General features: G+C 44.3%; 1 protein-coding gene across 5 annotated transcripts in view; it reads left to right on the top strand.

Moving 5' to 3' along the window:
- Positions 1–26,909, top strand: part of APBB2 (amyloid beta precursor protein binding family B member 2) — a 404,376-nt gene that overhangs the window by 269,565 nt on the left and 107,902 nt on the right. For 4 of the 5 annotated variants that reach the window (XM_064366631.1, XM_064366628.1, XM_064366630.1 and 1 more), the window contains 3 exons: positions 8,407–8,469; positions 8,843–8,928; positions 9,026–9,086. In XM_064366631.1, the coding sequence (XP_064222701.1) occupies positions 8,407–8,469; positions 8,843–8,928; positions 9,026–9,086 (210 nt within the window). The remainder of the gene's footprint in view (positions 1–8,406; positions 8,470–8,842; positions 8,929–9,025; positions 9,087–26,909) is intronic. The other variant, XM_064366633.1, reaches the window with a different exon arrangement.

Raw genomic sequence — 26,909 nt, 5'->3', positions numbered from 1 at the left:
GAGAGGCTAGTGACCAGTGGCAGCTCTGGGTTTAGAGCTCAGTTCCTGAATCCTCTGGGATCCTAGGCCAGAGGTCTTATCACTCAGCTTCCCTGGCTGTGGGATTTCAACCTGCTCTGCTTCCTCGCTGTCCTAGAGAAGGGAGATTGGACTAACTTTGAGAGGCAGTTTTTGTTCCATGAATCTCAAGTCCTCTACCTCTGGCAGTGGTGAAGTCCTTTGTAAAGCCCTCCTGCAGAGTCCCAGGCGTGGGTGTATGGACTCCAAGCAGGGCCTCCTGAGGCTTACGGAGCTCGGAGCTATATTTCTTTGATTAATATGGTAGCCTTTTGTTTTCGTGATCTTGGCAGAAGTCATGGGAAGAATGCAGCACAGGTGGGCGATGGCTCGGGGGAAAAGTGCCAGGTGCCAGAGTTCATCTCTCGTCTTTCTGGGGCCCATTTCTGCCTACTCTTTCCTCTCTCTGTGCCTGCTTCGTATCCCTGTGCTAACTACTGTCCAGGGCCCAGGCTCAGAAGGGCGCACCCTGGGTCCTCTTGCCCTGGAGTTCAGTGTTTCCCCCACACAGCCCCACCGCTCAGCCTCCTTGCTACTCTTAAAGATCTGTTGTGGTTTTTAGGGTATTTTCCCAAACATCATTTTATCTGATCTTCTCAGGAGTCTCCTGGGGCAGAGAAGTCAGCCGGTATGTTCCCCATTTAAAGAAAGAGGTAACCGAGTCTCAGTGAGTTAAGTAGCCCTCAGCTGGGATTAGGGTGGGATGCGTCCAGTTCCCTGACTCCAGACCCCAGGACTCTGAGAATCTTCTTCACCTTCCCTTCCTCTCTTCTCCTGCTCACTGTGCCATTGGTATTGACAAAGGCTTATCCCTCCATGGAGGCTGGTTAAAGGGTGCATATTTTTAGGAGTTTCAGAGACAGGGACTCATATCCAGCACTCTCAGAAAGCAGCAAGGCAGCAGTCTTCAGGCTGACCTTTCAGGTGCTCACATCATACACGTTTCTCCCCCTACATAAGGTCCTCTATTAAGTCAAAGAACCAAGCAGATTTAAAAGAATATAAATAAGTCATAGAGGCAAAGAGATGGGCAGATAGAAGAGGAATAGGAGAATTAGGGAAAGGAGTCAGCCTGCCACATACCCTGATGTGCAGATGCTGACACCAATATTAAACCAGGGGCACTAAGAAAAATTATAGTCCAGGCTAATGCCTTATCTCTTTACTCCCCATAAAACCCTTATGTGGTCAGGTGCTACAGCTGATGCCTATAATCCCAGCACTTTGGGAGGCCAAGGCAGGAGAATCACTTGAGTCCAGTTCAGGAGCAGCCTGGGCAACATAGCAAGACCCCATCTCTACCAAAAAAAAAAAAAAATTTAATTAGCCAGGTGGTGGTGGTGTGTGCCTGTAGTCCAAGCTACTTAGGAGGCTGAGGCAGGAGGATAACTTGACCCTAGGAATTTGAAGCTGCAGGTGAGCTATGATCATACCACAGCACTCCAGCCCGGACAACAGAGTAAAACCCAGTCTCTTAACAACAACAACAAAAACAAAAACCCATCAAAAAAAGCCGAAACCCAAATCTTTATGTATCTGGTACTATAGTTGTCTTTCTCATTTTACATTTGACACTGAGACACAGAGGCTGAGGAGTTTGGGCAAGACACGCAGCTAATACATGGTAGAGTCAAATTTGAATTCCCGTCTCCTGCAGGTCTCCTGACCCCTATTTCCACCTCACACTTCACAGTATTGTATGTCTGGGAGTCTTGGAGACTCCTGAATCCCTTTAACTCACCCTAAGGGAGGGCTGTGTCACATGCGGAGCCTTCTAGAAGATTACCTCTCTTAATATCATTGTCTCAGTTGCTAATGACAGTTGAAGAGAAATAATTATTTCTCTAACATCATTTCTTTGATTCCCAAATAGAATCTATTTCAACCAATTTCAAAGCATAAGAGAGAGCAAAATCTTAAGGGACAGAAGAAGCTTGTAATATGTTGTGTTAAAAATGCATATTTTATTCAGCTTTTTTCTGAGCTGGCTTCAAAAAAAAAGAAAGAATCAAATAACTAAGTGCTAAATCTGTTGACTAGGCTTCACAAAAGTTTAACACTGAAGGCTTCCTTACAGTTTGAAAATTTTACATTTCACATTCCAAAGTTCACTTGGGAAGTGTTAAGCGCAGTGGATAATGGTTCCGCTGCATATGCCAGCAGTATTTTTGAAAGTTTATAAACTGGCCAGGAAGCATTTGCTGCTGAAATTCGGCACATGGTGCTCTTCCCCGCCCAAACCATTTATTTGTTCCAAATTACCTTGCAAACGACTTGGATGTTGGATTTTAGAGAGAACGGAGAGCCACACAAAATATTTTTGTGAATATCCACTGGCCCGTGGCCAAGTCCTCCCATCTTTTCAAATGAAGGTGTTTTGGTCTTCCTAAAGGAGAAAGTATGGAGAAGGTGGGTCTGAAGCTCGAGAAAAGGAACTGTTGCTCAAACTATGGTTTCTCCTTAGTCCTAAATCCATCTGTTCTTATGAAGTGCTCATGGCCTCGGGGGCGATGTGAGAGCCTAAACCCCCCCAAGGAGGGGAAAAGTGGAATACCTTAAGCCTGTGTATTCTCATATACGCAAGAAATAAGATGACAACGTAAAAGGGGCGGTCTGCCCTCATTTTTCCGATCTTCTTGACCCAGTCAAGTAATCATGATATTGAGTGCTGGAAGGCATCTTGGAGGAGGGCCTGTTGAATGTGCAGGCGCTGTTTCTCAGCCACTGAGCTGCGGAATGGTGCCAGGAGAACCTCTGGGGGCCACAGATTGGGGTGGGGCCTGGGAACCTTTGCATAAGCTCTCCAAGTGAATTTACGCTGAGTAAGTAGGACAGCAGGTCCTCTAGTGACTATAGCCCCCCATTTTTATTTGCATGTCACTTCCTCCAGAAGTCTCTGGCTTCATCCTGTTGTCTCCCCAGAGCTGCTGCTCTTACCCCATTGCTTTGAAAGCCCTCTATTCTATCACGTCCCACTGTAGTGTTATTACCTCTCCCACTGGTATGTCACTCTCCTACTGGGAAGCTCCTTGGTGGTTGTGGCCTGTTCCCCTCATCCTGTGCACAGGGCCCAGTTCATGGTGACATTCATTAACTATTTGCTGAATGAAAAAATGAATCAGCCACATAGCCGAGGGAGCTGTTAGTTGATCTGTTGCAATGACAAAGCCAGCTCTAGAGCCCTGGGTTTCCTGGCCCCCTCTACATTGCACTGCGGCTCACAGAGACTGATTTAATTATACCAGCGTTTGTTGGTCTAGGTCACTAGTTTGGTTTTTTTTTTTAACTTCTCTGAATTATGTTTGTGTGATTTACCATAATGCTATACTCTTCTGGTAAGGTGGGCAGATGCCTTGTACCCAGGAGTTTCTCTACTAAAAATACAAAAAAATTAGCCAGGCCTGGTGATGCATGCCCTGTAGTCCCAGCAACTCAAGAGGCTGAGGTGAGAGGATCACTTGAGCCCAGGAGGTGGAGGTTGCAGTGAGCTGAGATCATGCCACTGCACTCCAGCCTTGGTGACAGAGCAAGACCCTGTCTTAAAAAGAAAAACTATACACATATACGTTGATAAAACACTGACATTGCCTGCCATAGTCCTGAGAATTCCAGGTTTTCTGCCATTTACTATCAAGGCCATACTTAATCAAGGCTTAAGCCTTGACAAAATGGCATCGAGAGGCATGATTCGTAACCCTTTGTAATCCCCACACTGCTTCTTCCTTTGTGGAAAGAGTAGATCATAAGGAAACTCCCATTTGCAGGGCACCCTTGGGCAGCCAGTCCCTGTGCTCAGAGCTGACATTCTGGATCTCACTTTGTCTGCACATTGGTGGGAGGCCTTCTTAGTCCTGTTTGATATGGGAGGGAATTGAAGTCAAAGAGCAAATGAGAATAGAGGCAGAATCTGAACCCCAGCATTCTAGGAAGTAGTCTGTCTTTATTCGTTTTTTGGTGCTTATAACAGAATACCTGAAACTGGGTAATTTATAAAGAAAAGGAATGTATTTCTTATGGTTATAGAGGCTGAAAAGTCCAAGGCCGAGAGACTTCATCTGGTGAGGGCCTTCTTGCTGGTGGGGAGGGGGGCAGGACATCACATGGCGAGGGAGCTGAGCATGCCGGCTTAGGTCTCTCTTCCTCTTCTCATAAAGCCACCAGTCCCACTCTCATGATAACCCATGAATCTGTGAATGAATTAATCTACTCATGAGGCCAGAGCCTCTTAAAGTCCCCACCTCTCAATACTGCAACCTTGGTGATTAAATTTCAATGCAAGTTTTAGGATGGACAGACATTCAAACCATTGCATTGTGATAACTTCAGAACTTCTCAAGTGCACACACAGATGATATGACTATAGCTTCTGTCAGTGCCACTGGGGAATTTTTTAGCGCTTTTCCTCCCTACCCAGTTCTGAGCAGATTCAACCCTCCACCCTTGCCCTCTGGTTTGCATTTTGATGTCACTTCATAGAGGTTTTCTTAGCACCTGGTAGGGACATACCCAGCCCCTGAGGCTTCATCTTTAAGAGCACTCTGTTGACACTGTCAAAGAATCAGCTCCTTTGTTGGCCTTTTTCCAGCGGAAAGACAATGCATCATTTTTGTTTGCTATGTAGAATTGCTTTCCAAGGCCCCAGAAGAGAAATATGGAAGAAGAAAACTCAGTAGTCAAGGTGATATGATTGGATTCCCTCCCTACTGGGTCCACCGTCGCACAGCTTCTGTGTGGTGCTCAAGGGTTTTGAGGAGTGTCATATCCTGGGCATTGGGTCAGTCCCCCTAGACGTACTATCTCTGAGGAGCTAAGGCTCCAGGGCTCTCCCAGAACTGAGCAGGATCAAGTAATCACAGAAAGGGGTGTTGCAGCCTGGGCAAGATCAGGACAAGCACCAGGAGGGTGTCCCAGCTATGCCTCTGGCACCAGCATGTCACTTGGCTGTGCAAGGCTTTAGCTGCATTGCCTGGAAGGTTGCCAGGCTCATGGAAGTTTGCTGCTCGTAGAAGATGGTCCCTGTCAGTCCATTACCACCTCTTTCTCAGCTTTGTGTCTGTGTCTTTCCTGAGGCATATCGTCCAACTTGCCTTTTCCTCTTTTATTGTCTTTCTCTTTGTCTCTCCTCTTCCTTCGTCTCTCCCACCCCTCCCCCACAGACTGCAGACTGGGGTGGATACAGACCTTCTGTAGAACCGAAGAGTCTCTGTTGGGTTGTTCTTTTTAAAAAATTGCTTAACTGAAAATCATTAGCAAAACTCGTTAGCCAAATGTAGAAAATATTCTCTCTTCTTAACTAAAAAAATTAGATGAATAGACCATGTAGTTCTTAAAATTTAAGAAAAAGTGAGTCTTTCGTTGATTTTAACTTTTTAAAAAAGAAAAATTATGGTCACTTATACATTGGAGAAAGTTTGTTATCTTTGATGTAAATGAATAGTTTTAAATATAAGAGGGGAAAAAGATCTTTGGCCCAGTCATAACACATATAACACTAGTTTCCATTTTCCTTCCTGAGTTTTGTGCTAAAGAATTTCTTTAGGAGTGCCCATGTTAAGTTTTTTTGAAATCACTATGCAGAGCCTTTGTTTATTTAAATCTATAAAAGCTGATTGTTGGACATTTGCCATCTAACTCATGTTTCCATAACATGAGAGCTGGATTCTGACAGTCTTAGTACTGTTGTTAGCTTTTACTTTACAAATACCCTTATGTCCAAAGAGTAAATCAAAAAATTTAAAAGCCACACACACGTAGAAACTGTTTTAATTAAGTACTGAAGACTTTTCTGAATACTTGTTTTAGAAAATACTCTTCTTTTACCCTCTGTAGTCTCAATGTATAGGGTCTCTTGGGGATATTTTCTGATTTTAAATTCTTTTTGTGAGGTACTTCTCTTTTTTTCTTGTTTCTATAAGTTTCTCCACAAAGACACAATTATCTTGAGTCTTCCTAATTCATCATCTGATTATCCTTTTTCAAAGTTCAACTTAACAACAAATATTGCTCACATATAAACAATGATGACAATTTGAGGACATATAAGTTTTGTTGTTTTTTTTTTGAAAAGGAAATTGTAGCTTAAAATTTTATTTTGTACTTGATATTTCAGGTCCTCATCTTAAGTCCTTATTAGGAGCCCTACATTGGTCCAGACCAAAACTGGTCACTGGCCTGTCTGGAAATACGAGAAAAACTGGGCATCTTTCTCTCAGGAAGACATACACGTCCAAAACCCCACACCCTTTTCAGGGGTTCACAGCTCCTCTGGGCTAACAGGTTAAAATTATCCTAGGTTATTCATTTTCTCCCCATAAAGACTGAACACTGCTTCTGGGGGTGGAGTGAGGGGACAGGTAAGGGATTGGGCCATATTTCTGCCCTTTATTCATTAAGAGAAATTATTTTTAAAAAATAAATACAGTGGTCGAAGTTCCTATTTTATTTTGAAAAACCGTAGTTTAGGTGCCTGGACCAAAAAGAAAATGACACCACACATGTGCAAAGTTAATAATGGACCCAAATTTGCAATGTCATGGCCCTCAGCGAGACTTGCAGGGTTTGATAAGTGCTTATCACACCAGGCGCAATGGCTCATGCCTGTAATCCCAGCACTTTGGAAGGCCTAAGTGGGAGGATCACTTGAACTCAGGAGTTCAAGACCAGCCTGTGTAGCATAGTGGAACCCCCATCTCAACAAAAAAGTTTTTAAAAATTAGCCAGGTGTTGTAGCATGCACCTCAACAGTCCCAGCTACCCAGGAGGCCAAGGCAGGAGGATTGCTTGAGCAAGAAGTCAAGGCTACAGTGAGCCATGATCAGGCCACTGCACCCCAGACTGGGTGACAGAGTGAGACCTTGTCTCAAAAAAAATTTTAAATATTCAAGGACAGCAGCTGAATGGAAAAAAAAAAAACTTAAATAAAATAAATGTATCTTTTGATGCACAAGACATTTAAACTTAGGTTTTTTTTCCTGCTTTTAGTGGTTTTCAAAACTGTATCAATGTTGTGAGTAAACGTTATGGGTCAGTATTCACTTCCCATTTTCAAAGAACTTCAGTTGAAAAGTTATTTAGCTGAAAAGTTTTGATGATTTCTTATACAAACAGATTTGCCTAACCAGTCAGTAAAGCAGACCACGAGACTGTCCCTGAGTTTCATTAGCCTTGCTTGCTTATTTCCCTGAATCTTAGATGAAAAATATTTGAATATACACTAAGCCTAGTAGAGAGAAAAAACATGTTCTCATGGTCTGAGGTGGATGGAGGAGTTGTTTTGATTTGGAAATCAGTTATTGCAAGAGCCTTCTCCAGAAGGCCAGGCTTCATGCCTTGCAGTATAATTATGTTTAGAAAATCATTTCATGATCAGCCAGGCGCGGTGGCTCACGCCTGTAATCCCAGCACTTTGGGAGGCCGAGGCAGGTGGATCATGAGGTCAGGAGTTCGAGACCAGCCTGACCAACATGGTGAAACCCCATCTCTATTTAAAAAATACAAAAAATTAGCCAGCGTGATGGTACGCACCTGTAATCCCAGCTACTCAAGAGACTGAGGCAGGAGAATCACTTGGACCTGGGAGGTAGAAGTTGCAGTGAGCTGAGATCGCGCCATTGCACTCTAGCCTGTGCGACAGAGCGAGACTCCATTTCAAAAAAAAAAAAGGAAAATTATTTCATGATCAAGTATTAATTTGTGACGAGCCTTTTTTAGCAAAAAAAAAAAAAAAAAAAAAGCAGAGCTTTTATGAATTACAGGAATTTATGTTAGATTGTTTAGAGCTGTTTTTTGTTAGGTTAAATTTCAGCAAAATGTTGATGTCAGTCTGTGTTCCTTACTAACCCTCTCTCCCTATCATTCTCCTTTTTTCTTTTAAGTGAAAATATCTTGACCCTCAAGTTTTAGGACCCTTAGCCATGGGTGTTCCCTAGTTACCAAACAAACGCAGTACCATCCCTCATTCCATCCCCACCTCCAGAAAACAGTTCTGTTTGGTTTATAGGGAGGAAAATGGTTACTATGGAATTAGGTATGTTAGTTGTCGAATACTTGGAATTATATTGTTTGCTTTTAAAATTACCTTTAGGAAATAACGTCACTGTGTGCTTCTAATAATATTTAGTCATTTATTTGGTAAGTAATGAAAGCACCACCACTCTCCTGCCCTAGTCTTCAGGTGATAATCTAGACATGGGGGAGTGAGCCAACAAGTTGCCGTTAGAGTTAACTTGTTCCCTAACCCATCCTGTGAATATCAATGCTAACAACAGTGTCTTGTGTTTTTTTTTTTTCTTTTCTTCTTTTTCTTTAAATCAATGTGCTTTTTTCCTATGTGAATAATTATATGTCTAGAAACAGCCATGGAGTGATTTTGCTGTTCTGAATGGGGGAAAGATTAATAGTGACATTTGGAAGGCAAGTATATTGTCAGATCTTAGATCATTTAATATTTTATCCTTTCTGCATGGCTGTGGCTGTATATTTTTCTTCTTCGTGAATGTCATGCATTCTGCAGGGACACAGTGATTGGGCTTGCTAGGGGCATTCAGCTCACACTCCTGTTGCCTTTTTTTGATGTCTCCCATTGTGAATGCCCAGGTTCCTCGTTGTTTTGTAAGAACAGGCATTTGCACCAGTCAGCATTCAACAGTCCTTGCATGCCTTTCTCTGCCTAAGCTCACATGCACTCTCTGCCTCTTGCTGGGAAGACTTTTCTCCCCTTTGATATTTGAGGCAATGAATGAACCCCTCCCGCATTGTACATTAACGAGGCTCTATTTTCCTCTAGGATTTGCATGCAGCCACTGTTAACCCGGACCCCAGTTTAAAAGAGTTTGAAGGAGCAACCCTACGCTATGCATCTTTGAAACTCAGGTAGGACATTGGAAGGATGGATCTGGTGTCAGTGTGTGGCTTTGTGCAGACAGTTTGCAGTAGAATCCTAAGTCCACTTTTCTGTTTTTCTCTCTAGAAATGCCCCACACCCTGACGATGATGATTCTTGTAGTATCAACAGTGACCCAGAAGCCAAGGTTTGTAAGAGACATGCTTTCAGCCACCAGGTTATATGCTTACAGCCAAATAATGACTTTGGATAATGGCCCAGTTTTTACGAACTATCAGCCCAGAGCCATTTAATAAGGAATTATCCTTCAATTCTCTCTCTTTTCTAATCTCCCTGACACTTGAAAATCCAATTCTAGGCTAAGTTAGGTTTGGGGGGATTTCTAGAACCATCAAGACTCTGCCTATATCTCACTATGTCAACTCTTTGCACAATGTAATAAGTTAAAATTATTGTTCAAATGGGTGGGCTTCAGAAGTCTTTAAAGATACAGCAGGCTCTACCTTGCAGCGCAATGGGAGAGGAGGCTAAACACGTAGGGTATGAGACCCCTCCCACCTATCTGCACCAGAGCAGCCTCTTATCTCTGTAAGGTGAAATCTCTTTGCCATTCCTGTCAACACAGATTGGAGACATAGATTGTGTGATGGAAAGCTGGAGGCAGTGGGGGCAAACTTGTGTCCATTTTGTTTCTGGAATTCTAGTAGAGTGCTAACAGGGCCAGCTTTTCGGGCATGTGGCCAGTGCAGCTGCCCAGGGCCCCACAATGAGAAGGCCCCTGTGCATGGGGATTAATGCTGCAAGGTTGCTGTCAGGAAATTCTTAATCTTTGAATTTGTATCTTATAAGTCAAGTCCAATGGAACCTGCATGAGAGGGCTGGGCTTTGTATTACACACAGTCCTGCCACCTCCCAGCATCCCTGGGCGGTTCTCAGCTTCTGGCCCCCCTGGCATCCCAGGCCTTGCCAGACCTCCCTATCTCCCTCCCCCCCTAGAGACTCCTACTGCCCTCTACCGCAGAAGAGACCTGGCTGTGAGCATGGGAGGGTTGGGGTCAAGTGTACACTCGCTGGGTATCTTGGGATGGGGCGGGTTCCACAGGCAACTCAGTGGGGGTGAGCCTCTTGCCTACCCACAATCCAGGCACCTAACGTGTCCCAGTGCTAATGTTGCAATACATTTATGGGTCACCCATCTGCTTCGGGTTGAGATCGTGGACCCATGAGAAGAGAGGATTCCTGGCTTGACTTCCTCACCCCTGATCGGTGCATGGTGCATCTGTCCAGCAGCTGATGGGAGTGAGGACCCAGAAGCCGATGGTCTGTGTGCATGTACCGAGATATGGACAGGGCCCCGAGTGTTTGTAAGGGTTTGCACTTACTCTACAAGTATCCCCATGCCTGAGGGATCGTGACATTAAATAGCAATTTAAAAACACGTTAACGGCCAGGTGTGGTGGCTCATGCCTGTAATCCCAGCATTTTGGGAGGCCAAGGCAGGCGGATCACCTGAGCTCAGGTGTTCAAGCCCAGCCTGGCCAACATGGCAAAACCTCCGTCTACTAAAAATATAAAAATTAGCCAGGCATGGTGGCACGCACCTGTAATCCCAGCTACTCAGGAGGCTGAGGCAGGAGAATCACTTGAACTCGGGAGACAGGTTGCAGTGAGCCGAGATCACACCACTGCACTCCACCCTGGGTGACAGAGCGAGTCTCCATCCCGAACAAAACAAAACAAAATAACAAGCCAAGAGAAGGTATAGAGAAGAAAGGAAAAAGCTCAATGTTTTAGTATTTTTTATAGCATTTTCCCCCCTGCTTTTTGAACGGGGGTGGGGGCTTGCATTTTCATTTTGCATATTTTGTTTTCATTTACAAGTTACGCACCTGATCTTGTGGTACTAACAGCCATGGAAGACCACCATGTCCACTTCAGCACCTTCCCCTCCCCTCCCCTTCACCCTCCTGTGCCATGGAGGGAGAAAGAGTGTTCCCAGATTCTTACTTGTTCGGAATCCCAAAGCAGATCTGTGTCTACAAATAACATCGCAAATAGGTTTTCTTAGTAGCAGTTAAGAGGGGAACAACATACAGGTTCAAAACCTTGACTTCTTTGCCAGAAACTGCCATATTGCCAGTTGGTTCTGTATCTCAGGGCTCCCAGTGAAATCTCTGCTGCTTCTAGTCAAGTCAGCTTCCTTTATGGTAAGGAACGTGGGTTGTCAATAATTTGCTTTGCTACTTTGTGTTTTACAAGTTCTGTCAGCAAAGGCTGGAAGAAGAGCAGTATCTCTGTCCACCACTAAGGGTTTGGGCAGTGATACATGTGAAGCCAGGGTGTGAAATTGACGAGGGGGAAAGCATGGAATGGAGATGGAATTGGTAATAGGAAAAGTAGAGCTAGTTCAATTAAACCCAAGTTAGTGGGTCGGGTTTTCTCTCTTTTCCACTTCCGGCTGTATTGCTTACTGAATTCTTTATCTGCCACCTTTTTATTGCTGGCTTATCTATTTCAATGCCTGTTATGGGTCTGTTCATGTTAATAAGGAAGCTCAGCTTTGTTATAAGTTCCTAAAGCTGTGCTTTGTTCTAAACAACAAGAAAAAATACATGCATTGTATTATTTATTATCTATGTCTTACTTTGTTCCATAAAAGATGTGAGACAACTTCTAAGAAAAAATACTTTTTTTTTAAAAAAAAAGGCACAGAAAATGTAAGAGAATATTCAGTGTATCAGTCTGAGCTGGATACATAGAGAGTAAGGAAAGATCAGCCTGGGGAGAATGAAAAACCCACGGCTTTTCAGATCACAGGGTTTGCACAGCTACTAATATGGACCTGCAGGAGGGGTTTTCTGTGTGCCTCCTGGTGATTATTTAACCTGAGGATTTTTAGCATGAATGGAATGAATGCCTAGAAGTGCTCATCAGAATCTTAAAAGGAGTTTTGCAAGCTGGGTGCAGTGGCTAGCACCTGTAATCCCAGCACTTCGAGATGCCAAGGCCAGAGGATCGCTTGAGCCCAGGGGTTTAAGACCATCTTGGGCAACATAGTGGGACCTCGTCTCTGCAAAAAAATTAAGAAATTAGCCAGGTGTGGTGGCCCGTGCCTGTGGTCCCAGCTACCTGGAGGCTGAGGTGGGAGGATCACTTGAGCCTGGGAGCTAAAGGCTGCAGTGAGCCATATTGTGCCACTGCAGTCCATGAGTTCAGAGGTGACTTTTATGAAGACACATTGGAGGAGCTTCCATCCCCCATTGTGGTCATTCCTGCTTGCCTGGGGGCCAGAGCCAGCGCCTCAGAGGGAGAAGTGGCAAGACCTAGGTTTTTGGATGTTCGAGCACCTTTGTAGAATGAGATACTCACTTTATGTTCTTTCAGTCCACCAAGAACCAGGGAATCGGGTGGCCCCTCCCCCAACAAAAACCCTGACTTGAAAAATAATACTCAATTTGATATACTATGGAATTCTAAATATAGTCTGTGAGGAATGATTACTTAAAAAGTTATTATAGAACATGTCTTCCTTACTTGCTACTTAAAACTTACATGCTGAAAAAAAAAATTATTTTTAGACTGTCAGGATGGGGACAATTCCAAATCCTCTTCAGCTACTACTCTGAGTCTGGGCATCTTAATCAGTTGTTCAGTGAAACCTCTAAATAGCAATGGCAACACAAAATCACCACACACACACATGCACACACTCACACGCACATGCACACATTCACACACACACTCCCCCAAAGAGCAAAGCCTTTTTCTAACTCTGAAAGTGTTTTTTGAACCTGTCAAAATTTCTAATACAGTAAAGCTTTTGTACTTTATAGCCACATATGTGTGTTTGTATATAATTCTGAGTTCCCTGTTTAACTTTTTGTTTTAAAATAATTATAGATTTGTAGAGAAATTGCAGATACTGAGTTTCCATAGACTCCTTTACCTAGTGTTCCCTAATACCAACTTCCTTATAATCATGGTACATCAGTCAAAACTAAGACATTAATATTGATATCATATTATTTACTATAAACTGTATTCACATTTTCTGAGTTTTTCTACTATTGTCCTTTATCTGTTCCAGGACCGAGCCTAGGATACTATGTTGCATGTAGTGAGCTCTTAAAAAATGACTTCAGGTGATCTGTTATAGTCCTCAGCCTGCTCACTCTTAATTCCATTATAATATTCCATTTAATTAATAGCACCGCTATCTGTCTAGGCACCAGTAACCGTAAGAGCAGTTTTCCCATACTACAGAGCAGAGCTACTTCATAAAAATAGATGACTTTTTTTTTTTTCCATTTAAATTACTGCTTTGGTATAGGTTGCTAAAACTGGTATTACTGGGGCAAAGGCTATCGGTTTTATTGCTTCTGTCATTTAAGGCGAAATTACTTTCCAGAAAGCCTGTAGCAGCATATAATCCCATCAGTAATATCCTAGAGCACTCTTCTTTGTCCACATCCCAGTTTGCTCTAGGCTATGTCATTTTTATTTATTCATCTTAGTTTTATTGCATGTGAGCTACTACCCCCTGGTTTTAAAATTTCCCCTTATTAAATTATCGTAGACACAGGACATTTCCTATGAAACTCTGTTTCTGTCCATTCCTCACTATTTTTCCTCTTACTTTTCTATGCATTTTAAAAGTAAGATTTTTATTCGGAAATAATTTTAGATTTATAGCAAAGTTGCAAAGATAGTACAGAGTTCTCAGAGCCCCTTCTCCAGATCACCATCATGTTGGATCCTACAGAATCATAGTACATTTGTCAAAACTAAGAAATTAACAATGATACAAAATTATTAATGAACACCATATTCTGATTTTACCAGTTTTTCTTCTAAGGCCCTTTTTTTTCCAGGATCTGATCTAGGATGCCATATTTCATTTCAGCCTCTATGCCTTTTTACTTTTTTATTTTTTGAGATGGAATCTTATCCAGGCTGGAGTGTAGTGGCACAATCTTTGCTCGCTGCAACCCCCACCTTCTGGGTTCAAGTGACTCTCCTGCCCCAGCCTCCCGAGTAGCTAGGATTACAGGCTTGCACCACCACACCCAGCTAATGTTTGTATTTTAGTAGAAACAGGGTTTCACCATGTTGGCCAGGCTGGTCTCAAACTCGTGACCTCAAGTGACCCACCGTCTTAGACCTCTCAATGTGCTGGGATTACAGGCATGGGCCACTGTGCCTGGCTACATTTTAAAATTATTATTTATTACTTTTTTTTTTTGAGATGGAGTTTCATTCTTGTTGGCCAGGCTGGAGTGCGGTGGTGCAATCTTGGCTCACTGCAACCTCTGCCTCCTGGTTCAAGCGATTCTCCTGGCTCAGCCTCCCAAGTAGCTGGGATTGCAGGCATGCACCACCACGCCTAGCTGATTTTTTTTTTCTTTAGTAGAGATGGGGTTTCATCATGTTGGTCAGGCTGATCTTGAACTCCTGACCTTCTCCTGCCTTGGCTTCCCAGAGTGCTGGGATTACAGGCGTGAGCCACCACACCCAGCCCCTATGCATTTTTAAATTCAGAACTACCTGCTACTATAATCTTACATATTTTCTTCAGTCATTTCTTTTTCTATTTTGTGTCACTTTTCCACGGGAAAATGTTTTAAAACTTTCTGTATATCCAAGGCTTTTGTAGATGATTGTCTCTCATGCCTCATTTGTTAAGAAGACAACTCCTTGGCATGTTTTAGGCGGCCAGGTAGCTTTCGCTTCTCAATCCCCATCACCCCCAGTGCTCATCCTACTTTAATACCTTAAATTCGGAATTTAGCCCTTTTCCCGTGCCACATGACTGACCAAATTCTTGATTAGCATTCAAATAAAAACCAGTTACAATCAAATTGTAGAAAACTTAATGCTTTGAAAAATATATACTGCTTCCTTAGAGTTCTTTTCTGTCCTTTGTGTAACTCCGCTCAGACTTCTGTAAAGGAGATGTCCTGCCACCTGGTGGACAATTTTGAAAATTACATCTTTGAAGAAAAGGGCCCGGGCACAGTGGCTAATGCTTTTAAGTAATCCCAGCACCTAGGGAGGCTGAGGCGGGTGGATCTCTTGAGCCCAGGAGTTCGAGACCAGCCTGGGCAACGTGGTGAAACCCTGTTTCTACGAAGAAATGCAAAAATTAGCCTGGCATGGTGGCATGCGCCTCCAGGAGGCTGAGGTGGGACGAGCCCAGGGAGGTTGAGGCTGCAGTGAGCCATGATCAGCCACTGCACTCCAGCCTGGGTGACAGAGTCAGACCTTGTCTCCAAAAAAAAGTATGACGGAGGGCAACATTTCATCTGGAATCAGAATTTCTTTTGCTTGGAAGTAACATTAGAGCAGATCTAATGGGCCTTCTTTTAGAAGTGAAAAAGATGAGTCAGAGTTATTTGGGATAACAGCTAGTTATTGGTGGAGATGGCATTTAAAGATGGGTCTTCTGAGCCTCTGACCACTCCATCCTGCTGTCTCTGTCTCAGTGTGTATAACAAGGCATTTTCAAGGTATTTGTGAGGTTTTTGCTACTGTTTTTAGAACATTGTTCTTTGAAACACATAATAAAGGAAATGGGTAAGGAAGATTATGCTGTCCCAAGGATTAAATTCTCTGGGTTTCAGCGTCCTCATCTTTAAAATGAACGTGTTGTCAAATTAGAAGTCATTTTTGGTTCTGAGAAACTTTCAGATTTCAAGTGAAATGTAGTAGCCCTGGTCTGTGGCATCTGGAGATGAAATAGCCTGACCTGTCTTTAAGTCTGGAGAAGGAAAGAAAGAGTGCCACGGACCAGGGCTGGCACCCCTTTCCAGAACACGTGCTGCGTGTGTGCCCTCTCCTCTGCCAGGCACTTAGTTCAGTTTTCCTGCAGACACAAGGCATTATAGTTATGTTTCCGTATTGTAGATAAGATACTGGTGCTTAGAACAGGTTCAGTAATTTATCACACAGCTAGTAACTGATGCAACAGGGACTCAAACACAAATGCATCTGACTCCAAAGGACAGGAAAGTGTCACCCCTACTTGTTCCCAGTTATTGCTTCTCTCAGCTTTAAGATCATTTTGGGGCCAGGCATGGCAGATCACCTGTGGTCATGAGTTCAAGAGCAGCCTGGCCAACATGGCGAAACTCTGTACCTACTAAAGATATAAAAATTAGCTGGGGATGGTGGCACATGCCTGTAATCCCAGCTGTTGAAGAGGCTGAGGCAGGAGAATCGCTTGAGCCCAGGAGACAGAGGTTGCAGTGAGCCGAGATCATGCTACCACACTCCAGCCTGGGCAACACAGCGAGGCTCCATCTCGAAAAAAAAAATCATTTTGGCAGCCTGGGTATTTGGGGTTGGAGTAGCAGAGTTGTTGGAGGTAGGAATGGGTAAGGGAACTGGAAGATCAGTGCCTGAGGACAGACTCCTCCTTCTCACCCTCATCCAGACTTGAGGTCCAGTCATATGCGGTGCTTTTCACACATTGCTGTACCTGTGGGCAAATTCTGATTCATTTGCTCTGTGGTGGGACCCGAAATTGCATTTCTGTTAGGTGTGCAGGTGATACTGATACTGCCAGCCTACAGACAACATGGAGTAATAACACTATACAGTTGGAAACCTGATGAAAACCAGGCACCAATTTTGTGCAGCTTCTGCAGGGAAGTAGACATAGTCTTTCTACACAGCATCTTCTAGTTCTATCACGGCCATTTGCAACCAATTCACAGCTGCTTAGGAACTTTTCTTATCGGCACTGGATTTTGTGAAAGCTTTGCATGCCTCCTTACTTTGCTCCAGATGGAGAGGAAGAGGAAGGAGATGAAACAAACCATTGGTTAGTAGGTTTGATGGAGCTTTCTGAACTGAATGGTGAATGAACATGAGATTCTAATATTCGTCTGTGAGCTTATCTGTGCCCTCCCTTGGTTCCTATTAGCATAGATTTTCATGAAGTAATTATATTAGCAGCTACTGACTAGATTAGCACTAATAGATAAACAGGAAGTAGTAGGGAGTACCTTTTCTCATTCAGATTTATTTTTGGTCTGTGTAGCAAATTCATTATCATTACTTAGCATTTATATGGGATTTTACAGCTGCATGTAGTTCTTATAATTGATTTTTATTCATGTGGTACAGGTTTCTTCTTTCAGAAATCCTGATCTGTGTGGGAAGTTTGGGTTTGATTTGCATTGTTGATTCATTCATTGAGTTACAGACGTTTGTTGAATGCTAAGTGCAAAAGGAGCATACATAGTGTATGGTGTGTTAAGGCATGGACTCTGTCTGGACCCAGACTGTCTGGGTTCAAAGCCAGGCTCTGCCGCTTACTAGCTGGATGACCTTGGGCAAGTTACCTACCCTCTCTGTGCCTCAGTTTCCTTGTCTACAAATTGAGGGTAATTATGGAGCCTACCTCACATAACTGTTATAAACATTGAGTTGACCTATTATAAACACTATAAATATATATATGTCAAGGGCTTGAACAGTCCCTAGCACATACCACATAATAAGCATTCTTTATGCATTGGCCATTACACTGTTCCTACTGCAAGAAGGAATGGATATGGCCCCTGCCTTCAGGCAGTGGAGAAGAAACAAGCAAATTCAATGCACTGTACCAGGAGCCGAGCTATTGAGTCATGAATGGAGGTTGTTCCAGGGGCATATTCCATGGCTGGGTGAAAGGGGTGGTTCGGGAGGTTTCCCAGAAGGAGATGACACCTAAGCTATTAAGTATATTTGAATTGTCACTGGAGTTAGTGATTCTCTCTCCCCCTGCCACCATTCTTTTCAAAAGATGTAAGTGCAGAAGCTTTGAAAATGATTTGATATGTAAATTTGTGTTCATTTTCAGCAAATGCTTTTAGGAGCAGATCTGTTAAGATAAGGTCCATCTGTATTTGCCCAATACTGCAGATAACATTGTTTCTGTTATCTGTTCCTGCATACTGTGTAGCAAACTGCAGCAAAACTTGGTAGCTTGAAACAATCATTTCTTTTGCTCGGGATTTAGTAGTGGGTTCCAGAATCTGGGGAGGGTTTGGTGGTGCAGTTCCTGCCTGATCCACATGGGGGCAGCTGGGGCTGGAGGATCCTCTTCCAAGATGGCTTCTTCTCCAGCCTGCCTCCTGGCACGTCCTCTAGGGCCTCTCCATGGGGCTTGGGCTTCCCACCCAATGAAAAGACCAAGCCACGTGGAGAGGCCCTAGAGGACGTGCCAGGTGTCCAACTTCTTACCTGGTGTCCAGCTTCCAAGAAGCAGGAAGGTCAAGCTACCAGGTGAGGAAAGGCTCTTCTTGGCAATGGCACCATGTCACTTCCACCATATTCTGTTGGTCACAGTGGTCACAGTCCAGATCCAAGGAGTAGACAAACAGACTCCACCTTTTGATGGGACAGTGGTATGTTCACGTTGCAAGGAACACATAGGACAGGAGGTTTTACTACAACCATCTTTGGGAGGCACAATCTGCAAAACCTGTCATTCCCATGTTTCATTCATTCAAAATTAGTACTTCAATACAGGGCAGAAAATAACAACATTAGTTGAATCACGAAACCAAGGTCCAGAGCCAGTGATGGACATATCAAGTCCTGGCCGAATGAGATTCAGCCTCTCATGCATGGCTTTTAGGTTGGCATTCACAAACAGAAAATAAGGATCATCTCATTCCAGCCTTAGGAAAAGCGGAAGGCGCATAGAAGCAAAGTGACCGCCCAAGCGTGCATAGCTGGTCACAGCAGAGCAGGGCCCGAAGCCGGGCTCCCTGGCCCTCGTCCAGCCTGGTTTTCCATTGCGTGTTGCAGACACTCACTGCCACTGGCCTTGGCTGCGCATTTTGCCTCCTACCCCACAAGACAACTTTTGTGTTTCTAAGACTGTTTTCCTCCCTTCATTTGCCAACACAGCCAAGCATAATGCCATGTTCCTGGCAGAAGCATGGCTTCCTTTCCCTTATTAACTTCTGGTCACTACACTTGCCTGAATGAGCAGTCGAGGAATTGGCAGCCGTGTGTGAGCCCCGAGTTTTGAAGGGCGCTGTTGAAGCAAGATGCATTGTTGTCTAACTCCTGGCAGCTGCACCCTCTGATGGACAGATGCCTAGAAAAGCTCATGAAGAAAAGGCAGACTTCCTTCTTCCCCTGAAGCAATGAGGGAGGAAACAGGTGAGGAAATGGCACCAGCCAGCAGCGGTGGCAGCAGCCACCATCCTGAGAGCGCCAGGGTGGCAGGTGCATGAACCTGACCTGGTGGGTTCTTGGCAAACCCAAAATTCTTGGCAGAGAATTTTGGGTCATCAATAAGCACAGAACTGAACAGCCTCGGGCAGGAGAGGCTATGGGACATCCATTCAGCAGGTCTGGGTGCTCCAGGAAGGACCAGCTGGTCTAGACCTGGGGGGTCCTGAAGCCAGCATTCCAAGGCCATCTGGAAAAGGGCCAGCACATCTCAGAACTTGTTCTCTCAGGCCTGCTGCCTGAGAGCTTAACAGCAGATACTGGTATTTAGATAGTGATGAAAACATTTCTGCTTTATTTGCAGTTTAAAAATTGATGGAGAACTGATGGTTTCTTTCCCCTACAGGACAATTAGATTAATTCAGATGCTGGCTGGGTGCAGTGGCTCACGCCTGTAATCTCAGCACTTTGGGAGTGGATCCTTTGAGCTCAGGAGTTCAAGACCAACCTGACCAACATAGTGAGACCCTGTCTCTGTAAAAAAAATACAAAAATACAAAAATTAGCTGGGTGTGATAGAACATGCTTGTAGTCCCATCTACTTGTAAGGCTGAGGTAGGAAGATCACTTGAGTCTGGGAGGCAGAGGTTGCAGAGAGCTGAGATCGTGCCACTGTACTCCAGCCTGGGCAACAGAGCCAGATCTTGTCTCAAAAAATAAATAAGTAAGTAAATAACTCAGATGCCAAGCCATTTCTTGCTAAGCCACAATACTTTATCACCTCTAGGATTCCTATTTAAAATCTCATCGAAGTGTGAAGGCCCTGTAGCTAAGCCACAAAGATCAGGGTCTGAGTTCTCCCTCTGCTTCTGACTCTAGTGCTTATAAGAAAATCGTGTCAGGAGTCCGCTTTCCACATTTTCAGACTCTAAACTGACACCAAGAGTGGCAGCTCCCAACAACAGTCTGCAGCAGATTCATCTGTTCATTCGCATGTGTGTATTCGAAGCTATTACATACATAGTGGGGTGGTAGGAGATTTATCACACTGGGGAAGGAAACAAAATAAAATAATGCAGCAGAGACAGTGCTAGTATCATTTAAGCATGACAATTACAATGCTGCTGGAATTAAAGAAGTAGCTTGCAACTGCACTGCAAGTTAGATTTCCACTGCTTCATGTTGAAGCAGTTCAGTTAAGTGAGCTCACTAAGCCCTAACGCATAAATAATTTCACTCAGCCTTAGGAGACCCTCAGACTAAATATCACTTCATGAAAAGTGTGTTTAGCTGTTGAATCCACACATTTCTAACCCAGATCTGTAGCCAGACACGCTTAGCTCCCCCTCTGTTGTTGGCACCGATAGGATATGTGTCCCTTTCGATCCGTGATCGTCTCATTCTCTCAGCAGACATGCTGCTTAGGAAGGGGCAGACCGGTCTCCACCGGGGGCTCACTTTTCTGCTCTAGTCGTCTTACCAGTGGTCAGATTGAACTGCAAGTGAGCCCTGTCTCTAGTAAAGAGAGAAAATTGTCCCATGTAAATGACACATGGAACCCAGAGCCAAAAGCATGTGATTTCTCAAAAAGGGCTTCTCCTGAGAGCCATGGTTTTTTCAGAGTTGCATGATCTCAGATGAGATCACAACCTAGAGCTTATTTGTAGAAAGTGCTTAGTTTTTTCCGTCCTCTTCACCAGTGCCATAGGCAAGTGTCACTAAGTAAATAAAGCAAAATACTACATCAAGCTCATCTCTTCTGCTTCAGATAGATAGTCTTATGCATCTCTGCCATCTTTTGGTTGAGAGCTAGAAACAATGGAATGAATGGGCATCCAGTGTCTACCTTCATCATTTGGCAAGAGTAGAAGGTGGATGGAGAAGGAAATTAACATCTCTCCAGTTCTAGACATGTGCTGCCCACTCTCCATGCATCTGTCTGATTCTCAGAACCACCACACAGGGGAGGTGAAGTTATTATTCTCATTGTACAAATGAGGAAAGGATTCTGAGAACCTAAACAAGTGTCTTAAAATCACACATGTATTTTCAAATGGGCACAAATACACAAAGGTGGTGTGAGACCATTATGGACAAGCCCAGTTTTCTTTCAGTTTCATCATCACCTCTGTAAATGCTGCCATCAGCCTCACAGTGCTCCGTTCTCTCACAAGCCCTGTGAGGGACTCCTATTCTTTTTTCTTTTTTATTTTTTTGAGACAGAGTCTCCCTCTGTTGCCCAGGCTGGAGTACAGTGGCAGGATCTCGGCTCACTGCAACCTCCGCCTCCCAGGTTCAGGCAATTCTCCTGCATCAGCCTCCCGAGTAGCTGGGATTACAGGCACGTGCCACTACACCTGACTAATTTTTGTATTTTTAGTAGAGATGGGGTTTCACCGTGTAGGTCAGGCCGGTCTTGAACTTCTGACCTTGTGATCCGCCTGCCTTGGCCTCCCAACGTGCTGGGATTACAGACAGGCTCTTATTTTTAGTTGAGGGAGCTGAGGCACAGAGCGTTCAGTGGCTTGATCACAGTTCCACAGTTGGTAAATGGCATAGCTGAGATTTGAACACAGTCTGGTTCCAGACTGTCTGCATTTAGATTTCATTGCCGGGTTACCCTTCCTCTCAGTGTAGGTCAGCCCATCCCTGGCGTTTTTTTAGATGGAGTTTTGCTGGTTTTGCCTAGGCTGTAGTGCAAAGGTGCAATCTCGGCTTACTGCAACCTCTGCCTTCCGGGTTCAAGTGATTCTCCTGCCTCAGCCTCCTGAGTAGCTGAGATTACAGGCACATGCCACACACACCTGGCTAATTTTTTATTTTTAGTAGAAACGGAGTTTTACCATGTTGGCCAGGTTGGTCCCCAACCACTAACCTCAGGTAATCCTCCCGCCTCAGCCTCCCAAAATGCTGGGATTGCAGATGTGAGTCACCACATCCGGCCTGGCCCGGCCCTGGCCTTTAAAGCCTACAGATGGTTTGATCCCCTGATTCCCTGTCAGGTTGCTGTGTGAGGTTCTGTCCCATAAGCTCGGGTTCACCTAAGGACATGTAACTGTTTTAAAGACGGAGAGGTAAGAGGCAATATAGTTTTGTGAATGTGTGTGGTTTGTGTTTGTTTGTTTGTTATTGTATTAGTCTGTTCTCATGCTGCTAACAAACACATACCTGAGGCAGGGTAATTTATAAAAAAGACGGTTAATGGACTTACTGTTCCCCAGGGCTGCAGAGACCTCACAATCATGGCGGAAGGCAAAAGTCGCATCTTACATGGTAGCAGGAAAGAGAGAGCGTGTGCAGGGAAACTTCCCTTTATAAAACCATCAGATCTCGTGAGACTTATTACTATCATGAGAACAGCATGGGAAAGACCTACCCCCATGATTCAGTTACCTCCCACCAGGTCCTTCCCATGACACATGGGAATTATGGGAGCTACAATTCAAGATGAGATTTGGATGGGAACACAGCCAACCATATTAATGACATCCCCAAGCAGTTGACTCCCAATGAAAGACAAAAGAGATAAAAACCAGCCAGAGAATCTTTGTCCCTAATGCAGGGCTGTGGTCCGAGTGGAAAGATTATGAAGCAGGAGCAGCAATACCTGGGTTCTAGCCCCCTTCTGTCAGCGATGAGCTGCGTGGCTTTGAACAAGTTACTAAACCTTTCTGGACTTCGCTTCTCTCATCTGTAAAATGGGATAATGCTATTGCCTAGTCTGGGAACATCACAGTGTTGCTGTGAAGATGAAACCAGACATGTTGTAGAGATGCTTTGATAACTTACAGCCCGCTCTAAACATCAAATAGGATTTTTGTCTTCCAAAACTGTCTTCAAAATATTTTGATGTAATGGTTCCCAACAGTCCTGCCAGTCAGGGTGAGTTAGCAGTTTGGGCGGCTGTGTGGACAAAGTCACTTGGAGGCAGCGCGGGCCTCAGCCCAGTCCCAGGCATGTGCTGGCTCTCAGGCCACCCCCTCAATCTCTGAGCCTGGGAATCATGATGTTAGCAGTGCTTTACAGTATGTCATAGCTTAAGTTAAGCAGCATAGATTCCTTTCTTTTTCCAGACCTTAGAAGAAATTTAAAGTGGGAAATACCTAGCAATATACTGGTTATTAAAGAAGTTGCATTAAAATGTTGATAGTACCTGATTATGTGAGAAAGGTTGGAAGTTTTCATGTCACTTCCAGATAGGTGACCGTGAGGACATATACAAAGAAGTTCCTGCATGTTAATAGGGGTGTTTGTCGCCTCATCTTGTAGACAAAACAAGCCTTGAAACAGTTTTTCACTCATTGAATTTAGTGAGTGTGTGGATGTTTTACTTAACATAGAATGAATTATTTCCCCTTTTCCTATACTGTGGGGCACATTTATGTAAACCGCTCTTCAGTTCAGACTTCCTTCGCGGTTCAGCCACAGTGGAAAGGATGCCTTTTGAGTTTATATTACCATCCTTCCTTTCACTGTACCCCAGGTTAAAGCCCAGCCTGCTCTCAGCCTCCAGAGGCCTGCTTGAAAAGACTTGGGATTTAGTAGTCACAAGAGTTTTTTTTTTTTTTTAAATATACTAGCTTTAAAACAAAACAAAACAAAAAACACACCTCAAGGCTCTATATAAATATAGAAATAGAAGTTGCAGCCAGGCATGGTGGCTTATGCCTGTAATCCCAGCACTCGGGGAGGTCACGGTGGGAGGATTGCTTGAGCCTAGGAGTTTGAGACCAGCCTGAACATGGCGAGACCTTGTATCTATTAAAAAAGAAAAAAAAGGAAGAAAGAAAAAGAAAGCTGCCCCCATTTTGCAGGAAAACGTAGCTCCTTTGCGTGCTCTTTGAGTTCCTCTGCCACTTCTCCCCCAGCGTTTGTGTTGATTTTGAGAGAGAGACAAGGACTGCCAAAAATGGGGATTGCCACAGAATCTGGCCTGCTGCCATTAACGGCATTAAAGCACTCTTGCTGTCCAAGAGATAGGCTGTGGGTAAATAGTGTAGAGACTACAAAACATTTTCCCCGAAATCCTTTAACTTAAAAAGTTAATATTGGGGAAAGAGTTGACACAGATTGCTCAGAAATTCCCCAGTGGCATTCAAGCATGTGTTGGTGTGGCATTACCTGCAAAGCACCTTCACATTCCTGTGGAGTTGTTTGTGGGCCTCTCTCTTTGAAAGATGTCTATAGAGATGAGCTTGGCCAGTGCTCAGTAACTGTGTACCAGCCATGGTGATGATGTGCTAGTGGAAGCTAGTCCCTTTCCCACTGATTAAGCTGCATAGATTATGGTAGAGTGGTTTGGCCAGCACTGGGCTACATCACATTGTAAACAAGTGAAAATATTCAGAATATTGTGTTCTGTTTTATGTGCTAAAGTGTGAACTGCCATCCTCTCCTTCAAGATGTAAAGACTTTTCCCAAAGCAATGTGAAAAGTGGGAAGCTCTATTGCGTTGTTATGGAATAAATTTCACAGAGATTCATTTCGCAAGTGGAATTATAACCTAGATACAGAATAAACCTAATGGCTCTCTGGTCCATTCATCCCTGTTAAAACAAGAAGGTTCATAGGGAGAGTTAACTGATCACCCTTTTTTTAAACCTTTGCCCTGGGGATAAAAAGCCCACAGCACCCTTGGGAGAGGATTCCTTGTTTTAACATCTCTTTTTCTTAAGAACTGCACCGTTACTGTTCTCCAGATGCTCCTCATCGTTCCAGAGCTTCTGTTTCCTTGATACTCTATGTAGAAGGGCAACTCTTGGTTGGCATTTTCCCAGCTCATTCAAATACTTTAAGATAACCCATTCGCTCTCTGATAAAATTGATCTTGACTCTTGGTACCTTTATAATTCACAGAACTCGTGTTGCTTTAATTTTTGGAGATTTTTCTCTGAATAGTCTAAATTTTCTCATTAGATGAAAAAAAATTCATTGACAGGTCTTAAGTACTGTTTATCTGCTTGGCACTTACCTCGGTATTGTGGGATATGAAAAAAAGCCACATGGGGACCCTGACCTCAAGTGGCTTGTCAGGGAGGCTATAGCGGGTGTGGAGTGAGTACTGTGGATAGAGGATCCCACTGTTCACCCATCTCTGCTGCTTCCAGCCTGTGAGACCTTGGGCAAGTCACTTCTCTTTCTTTGATGGACCTCATCCATCAAGCTGAAGACAAGAAATCTTTGAGTTCAGCTGTAAAAGCCAGGTTCTGGGGCTAGCTGGAGAGCTGGAATTCACTTAGAGAATAGCAGAACATGACGAGATAAGCTACCATCTGCAGTAGGAGTTCAGAAAAGGGGAAGATGAATTTGGGATCAATATACCTCTGCAGGGCCTCAAATCACTAGACCCACCCCAGGTCCATTCAGAAGACAGAGTCCCAGTTGTCCCACAGGTGGCAATAATGAGCCATAGTCAGCACAGCACAGGAGTTGCCGCCCTGACTTGACCCCGACTGAGAGCCCTGGCCACTCGCCTAAGGGAGCCTGCAGAAGTCTGCCGTGAGGCAGAGCCCAGGGATGTGGCATCCTGGCCCATCGGCTGTGTAAGGTGCATGATGCAAAGTCCTCCTTCCTTCCCTCTGACCTTCCCCACTGCAGACTCCTCACCCAGCACTTCCCCCGTTCTCTGCATACTTCCTTCTGCCCCGTCAGCATCTCAAGGCTTCGAGACGGGATCACATCTGCTGTCGCTTCTCTTGGAATTTTGGGACTCCATAGCCTCTCAAGGTCCTCTGGGTCCCTCCTTGTTTTTGTGTGATCACCAGGGTCAGCCAGTCATGCTTGCTCTCAGAATAGTTTCTGGTTTCTGGAACTCCTGGTGGCTTTCAGTTTCTCCCTGCCTGTCTTTCCTAGTGTCCACCCACAGACAGGGTGAGACATGATTGCATGGAGACACGGGGATGTTACCTACTTGGAATAAAATCCAACCACATACGTCTGCATGGGCCAAATTGTTTCATTCAAAGGGAAACACATCTTCTTGCATTTTGAAAACCACAGCTCAGCCAATACTGAGGAAGAGTTGCCAATCTCCCTGTGAAGAGCGGGTGGGAAGTGACTATCTTAGGAACATGACACATGTTTCTGGAACAGGCTTGCCAGTGACAGCATCTGCTTTGTGCCTTCTTGTGAGCAGAAGCCACAAAGGGGCCCTTCTTTCTGTCTGTCTGTCTGTCGTCTGTCTGTCTTCAGGTCTAGCCTGAGAGATGTCTACTCCTCAGATACCTTCTCAGTTTTGGGGTTAGGTTTCTAGCCTTCTCTCCAATCTGTTGCTGACGGTGGTCTCCTTTTTCATATCTTAGCTCTGTGCACATACATGCCTCCCCTTAGGAATTCAGCTTATCTAATATACAGCAAATTCTTTAAAACAACTACTTAAAATGTTTTTTTCTTCTGCAGTTGCCATGCCTATCTTGGCAGAGCGTTTTTTTGTGTTTACTTCACCTTTGCATTACACACTGAGTGCTGGTCGGTCAGGGACCGTTTCCGTGAGTGTTGGGTGGCTACCAAAGAAACTCTTTAAAGACAAATTTCACTCACACAGGGCCCAGGACCCCACGGTGCCAGCTCCACATTCTCTCTCTCTCTCTCTTGCTCTCTCTTTTTTTTTTTTTTTTGCAGAGCTAGCTGAGGTTTTATTTTGGACAAAAAAAAAAAAAAAAAAAAAAGCAATTGAATTGTTTTGCAGCTGGAGGCATGGGCAAGGGGGGTCCCCAGGCAGTAAACTCCCCGCGGGTGGGCTGAGGGCTAGGACTGAGCCTCAGGTGCGTCTCCTGTTCCCCATGCTCCCCTGCACAGGGGCCTCCCTCCCGGGCTCTGGGGCAGCCTCAGGAGGGGC

Source organism: Aotus nancymaae, unplaced genomic scaffold (genome assembly GCF_030222135.1).
Source record: "Aotus nancymaae isolate 86718 unplaced genomic scaffold, 86718_ANA_hifiasm-v0.15.2.pri h1tg000006l, whole genome shotgun sequence".
In the NCBI taxonomy this organism is placed as follows: Eukaryota; Metazoa; Chordata; class Mammalia; order Primates; family Aotidae; genus Aotus; species Aotus nancymaae.
The sequence above is the reverse complement of the archived record's forward strand: the minus strand, read 5'-3'. Positions and strand labels throughout refer to the sequence as shown.